The sequence below is a fragment of the Xyrauchen texanus genome, chromosome 48, assembly GCF_025860055.1.
Source record: "Xyrauchen texanus isolate HMW12.3.18 chromosome 48, RBS_HiC_50CHRs, whole genome shotgun sequence".
In the NCBI taxonomy this organism is placed as follows: Eukaryota; Metazoa; Chordata; class Actinopteri; order Cypriniformes; family Catostomidae; genus Xyrauchen; species Xyrauchen texanus.
The window spans coordinates 10384913-10391320 of NC_068323.1; the positions used below are offsets into that span (position 1 = coordinate 10384913).

At 37.6% G+C, this 6408-nt stretch overlaps 1 protein-coding gene across 1 annotated transcript; it reads right to left on the reverse strand.

Moving 5' to 3' along the window:
- Positions 1–1239: 1239 nt before the first annotated feature.
- On the reverse strand, positions 1240–3979 carry LOC127639716 (protein S100-B-like). The gene is made up of 3 exons (XM_052121889.1): positions 3948–3979; positions 3552–3712; positions 1240–3380 (listed from the first exon to the last, which is right to left on the reverse strand). The coding sequence occupies exons 2-3, from the start codon at positions 3687–3689 to the stop codon at positions 3231–3233; spliced, it is 288 nt and encodes a 95-aa protein (XP_051977849.1). The 5' UTR covers positions 3690–3712; positions 3948–3979; the 3' UTR covers positions 1240–3230.
- Positions 3980–6408: the final 2429 nt, after the last annotated feature.

Sequence of the window (6408 nt, forward strand, 5' to 3'; positions counted from 1 at the left end):
GAATCTGACAGCCCCAGGAACAAAAAAATGCTGCTCTTTTGCTCAGTTTTGGTGTCAAAATTATCTTTGGAGGGTGGGGTTTTGGAATTATGGGGCATAGCTAATTCAATGGCTCTTTCAAGTAAAAGCTTCGGAATGATAATAGCTTACAGCACCTTTAAGCTCAATTAGTAGCATTTGTGGCATCATATTGATTACTGCAAAAAACATATTTTGACTTGCCCCTCCTTTTCTTTAAAAAAAAAAAGCTAAAATCTGAGGCACTTACAATTGAAGTGAATGGGGACCAATTTTTTTACATTAAAATACTCTCTGTTTTAAAAGTATAACCACAAGACATAAACAATATGAGTTTAAACATGATTTTGGTGTAATAAAATCACTTACTAACATTTTCTATATAAAGAAAATGTTAGTAATTTCACCGCTTCACCGTTTGCCAATTTCACCGCTTCATTGCTATGACTATGTTATGCCAACAAACCCTGAAACCCTAAAATGAAGATTTAAACAACTTTACAGCTCAAATAGTACATGAGTTTTAACAGAAGAATTCATTCAAGTGCTTTTATAAAATTATAAGGCACATTTCTGCCTTTTAAACCCTCCAAAAATTGGCCCCATTCACTTCCATTGTAAGTGCCTCACTGTCACCTCGATATTTGCTTTTTTGAAAGAAAAGTAGTGATAAGCTGAAATTAATGTGTGTGGTTATCAAAATTATGCCACAAATGCTGTAGAATGAGTTTAACTTGTATTAAACCCGGAATATCACTTTAAACATGATTGAAATAACGTGGACTGATGGCTTCAACAGAGGCATACAGTACCATCGATTAGCAATCACTGAGCTCATGGTAGGTCTGTTTTTGAAGGTTTGTAAGATATCATCATAAATAAATTTGGCAGATATGGAGGAAATGAATGGCATTTTTACTTTCAGAACGGACTGTTGCATTTTGTAGCACCACAGAGCTCTCTCGCCCACAAGCTGTGTTCCCAAATTCCGCACACATTCCACCTAGGTGTCCAATTCAGTGACCTCATGGGACATTACCTGCTCTGGCAGGAATGCTACAAGACTGGTCATTTCAAGACCACACAGCCAGATGGGCAAAGATACACACACACACACACACACACTCACACACAACCCCAGCCTCATTTGCTCAGCTCAGCCAAAGCAATCACCCCGAGGCACTCATCCTTCACTCTGGAAATACTGTGGACACTTATTTTTATCATGTTTTATTTATTTATTTATGCTTTATTGCATTGTCAAATAAATCCAGTGACTTTATCATATTGCGTTCACTCTCAACTTAAACACAATTCTAATTTTTACAGCACTTGGGCTGGCACTATGTCAAAGTACAACACTGCCACCTAGAGGACACTTATAGTATGACAGTCTTTGATTGGACATTTTGAATAACTGGTAGGAGGACACTAGATTTGTATGATGCATATAAATGTGTGGCTTATTGCCAAAGCGCTATATGTCCATGTAAACATATTTGAGATGGAGACGGTGTCTTGATCAGACTGTGTGCTTACAATATTCATAATTTTACTTGCTGGCATGTCTGCATGCATTGATCTGTTAATTAGCACACTGATGTGAAGGCCCTCATATTGACAGTTTGTGCTCGGTAATGAGAATGCCTGCGGGACATTTAAATCAATGGAAGACACAGGGGACAAATCTCATGGGGTTGTATAGAGACACTGTCAACCTGAGGAAATATACGTCCTTGTTTAAATTCTGGAAGAGTACATAAGTTGTACCTAAAGCATTTTATACAATGATTTTGTTGGTTTATATAAAAAAATAAAAATTATAATTAAATCCTGCTGCAAAATACAGTTTATAATAGTATTAAACCATCACTGACTAATGAATTATCCTACTATGCTTAACACATAGACTGTACAGTCTATGGCTTAACACAAGATTTGTGTATAATTATGATACAGGAAGTTACATATCTGGGAAGTCATTAGCATTGAGTTGTCCTTCATCTTTGTACTTTTATGCATTTTTTAAAACTCCACCATGTCCGTAAATGCTTTTTTAGTTTCTTATAGGAAAAGCTAAGTTAAAGTCACTTAAGAAATTTTATTTAACACCTAAATTGTAAAACTAAAGGAATTAACTTTTATATACAACATTTCACGCATTACATTACATTTCGTGCATTCACAATATTATGCTGGGCCGTAGCCAGTGGGGTGAAAGGTGGTAAGGATTCTAGGGGTCCAAATGTCCACAACAAATTCTAAACTGTATGTTTTAATAGGAAAGGGGCCCAGAGCAATATACAGTCAGGGGACCCAGATTACCTTGCTACGGCCCTGATATTATGCACACAGATTTCAACAAATTTATGTATTTTGTTTCATTCAATTCAACACAATAACTTTATTCTGCTCCTATTTCATAAATAAGGCCCGATGTTTTTAGTTCAACTCAGATTGTAAAGTTTGCAGGGAATTTAAGACATGGCAAAAGTTTTGTTTCACCAACCCCCAGCTTAAACCAGCATAGGTTTGCTGGTATTAGCTGGTTTAACATGGTCTACATGGTCTCCCAGCCAGGCCAAGCTGGTTTTAAGCTTGTTTAGTTGGTCGACAGATAAAACCAGCAAACAGACCAGGCGTGGAGACCAGCTAAATCCAGAAAACTAGTTTAGACTGGTTTAAGATGATTTTTTTAGCAGGAAACTCCATATTTTGGGGTTGATGGGTGACTACATATCATCTCCGAATGGTCGTACACATCAAACAAACTGCTTAATGGATATTTAAAGAAGAAAAAGTTTGTTCATGGCTTTGGTGGCTCTTTTAAAGCATGGTGTGATTTGTCGAAGGCCCTAGTACTATTCGGCATAAGTCAAGAGCACCCTAATAACCTGAAGCTAATCAGAAATGAATTTGACAATAAGTCTGGAACAAGGCTGTGGTTCGCTCGATGAGGATTACACTGGCCATGTTATGGGGGCTTAGGCGAAATAATAGAACCGTGATTTGTAATAAATTATAAACTAGTTTGAAATCACTCCATATTCAACCGAAATGAGCCAAATGGAAACATTGTCTTACGAGCTACATCAATGCACAATCCATCCAAAAAAATAACTTCTAACATGATAATGAATGAGAAAGAAACAACAAAAGAAGGAATAAATTGTGACTCATTAAACAATGAAGATCAAACAAAGATTAGAAACTCATTCGTCTTCGCCGTGTTTGAAAAACTCATGGCAACAGACAGTAACCATGGTTATGAAGGTCATGAACTCCTGAAAATCACACTCTGAGTCGCCATCGGTGTCCAGGCTTTCCATCAAATTGTCTAATGTCGCCTGATCCTTCACTTGCTGAAAAATAGAGATAAAAAATACGAAAGAAGTCGTTTAAAAAGCTTAAACAAGTACATTTCCATTGGACAATTTCAAGCCTAGCATAACAAATTGCTTTGATTGTAAAATAAAGATTCTCAAACTTTCAAGGGAAAGTTTAGCATGAAAAAGTGTGCAAACCAATCTTACCTCCATAAGAGATGGAAATTCATTCGTGAGCAGCTCCTTCAGTTCGCTCTTTTTTAATTTGTACTTGTCACCTTCTTTCGACGAGTATTTATGGAAGACCTCGATGATAGTTCCCAGGCAGTTCTCGAAGTCTGACATCTTAATGTGGCGTTTGGCTTTTTCTGGGATAATTACAGCTGATATTACAGTTGTTCATACAGACGTGGAGGCAATAAAAATATATGACAATGTTTTGCTTGGCAAAGGTTTTGGAGCAACTTATGGACTGTTGATTAAGTTTCTTTCCTCATATCGCTCTTTGTACAAAATGTTTGACTGATTACTTTGCTCTAGTTTAGAAAGCGGAGGAAAAAAGAGCCTCAAAAACATAATTACAAATAATGATAATAGACTTACCAGCAGAGAGAGTGTTGGGATGGGCGATTCGGAACGAAGGGAGATGGAAGTCCATTTATAGGTCTGTACAGAGGGGATTGTCGCTTTGGAAATCTGACCTGTCAATCACCACAACTGACCAATGAGCTTCTGAGCCTGTTCTCACTCAACTACAAACACACACATTCAGAGTGAGATACAAAGAGATGAATATTGACCATTTTTTTCATGGCAGGGACTTTCCATTGACTTCTAAATTATATTTTTGTGGTAATCAACGTTATGTCACAAATGCTCTCTATTAAGCTTGACTTGTATTGAACACAATTACAAATATTATAATACAAATTTCTTTGTTGCTGTTGTCAGGTTGCAGAAACTTGATTGACTGCAGGTTTTCACACGTTAGTTTGTACAACCTTTTTGATGTTTCCCTGGAACTTTATTATCATGTCAGTCCAAATAAAACAGACGTGACAGAGCTATATGTTTGCCCTCTCCTCTCTCTCTTGACCATGAGGGTACATTGTCACCACTATTTCCAGCTCTGCTTTTTGATCTTTCCTGGAAGTTCTGTTGCCCAGAAGCTCTCACAAGTGTTTTGTTGTCAGGCATCTTGGTGGAAGACAATAGTGTGTTTGAGAGGAAGTGAATGGTGTGGCATGTTAATTAGCCGATCCTTTTTCTGTTTCAGAATTGGACAGACGTGTGGCCAAAACACTAGTGGACTATTAAACAGCTTTGACACCCAAACACACACCGATCTCGGGCATCAATTCTGTACAGTACATTTATAAAATACATGGAATTTGGTGTTGATGTTGTTTTAATGCAATGTACTTTATGCATTATATTCATATATCGATACAACTAACCATTAGGTATATTCTAAAGCATTATGATTGCAATGAATATACAAATAATATCGTGTAATACTCACGGTTCCACATTATGCATTTAATGTACATGTAGTGTAATTTACATTTAATGTATTATTGTATTCCTGATCATTTACAACACTATTGTTCTTCTAGGCCTAGATAAACAGCTAAATGAAATCATAATGTCATACACAGTATAAAAAAGGTCAAGGTGCAGAGAAATGAGGTCATAGGGTGCAATGTTCCTACAATTTCTCTGTCCTACTCTTCTCTGGCGTTTGCCCAGTGCGTCGGACGGTTCACGATTGTCAGACAGGTTTTTTTTCTGCCATAATAAATGTGTCTTTGTTGCCTCATATGCGCAGCACAGGCAAACTGTTGTCGACAGCAAACACTGCATCTTGTGTGGCTCGCTGTCCTGACGGCCTTTCTCTGGGGTCAGTTGGGTATAACACTAGGCGAACAAATCAATAATCCATCTCTCTCTCTCTCTCTCTTTCATCATGTGCTGATTTGTTCATCACATTGCAATCTGAGAGCACCGTTTGCAATGGACTGCCTCAGATGACCATTCAATCATGAGCGCTGTTATTATGCCATGATGAATCAATGATTTGATTCAGTGTTTGTGTTTGAGATACCAAATGTCCCCACAAGGCAGTAAGACCTGAAAAACCTATATTATGGGGATCCGTAGAGGACAAAATAAGGCAATTATGAAGAAGCGTGGCGAAAAAAACCTGTTTTGGGGGCCTGTGTAGCTCAGCGAGTAAAGACGCTGACTACCACCCCTGGAGTCGCGAGTTTGAATCCAGGGCATGCTGAGTTGCTCCGGTTGCTAGGGTGGGTAGAGTCACGTTGGATTAACTTCCTCCTGGTCATTATAACGTGTGGTTCTCGCTGTCGGTGCGGTGCGTGGTGTGTTGTGCTTGGATGCCGCGGAGAATAGGATAAAGCTTCCACACGCGCTAGGTCTCCAAGGTAACACGTTCAACGAGCAACGTGATAAGATATGCGGGTTGATGGTCTTAGGCGCAAAGGCAACTGAGATTCGTCCTCCGCCACTATGAGGACTTAAAGCGCATTGGGAATTGGGCATTTCAAATTGGGAATAAAAAGGGGGTTTTTTTTTTTTTAATAAATAAAAAAAATAAGCCTGTTTTCCAAGTTTTCTGAAGGCATACGAGTATACTCAGAAATGTAAGCAATGTAAGTTATTACTATTACTATAACTGAACAAACTGAACGTTTCGTTCATGGAAAAATCACTGTTTTAAAATGAATCTTTAAAATGAACAAATCGTTCTAATTAATTTCCATTATTTCTGTTGTGAACGAATCAGTTGATTCAATGACTCACTTATTATACATAAAAGATGCAACTTAATCGTCAGCTACAGGCCTAGCTCCGATGAATCAAAATCCCCACGCCTAGAAGAAGCCTGTAATGCTAAGTAAACCATCAATGGTAAGAATTAGAGCTGTCAATTGATTACATACTGTATTTAATCTAATTAATTACATGATATGCCAATTTATAAATATTTGCTAAGAAAGTGCCTCAAAAAATAATAATTACATTTATAATGATTAAAAAAAAT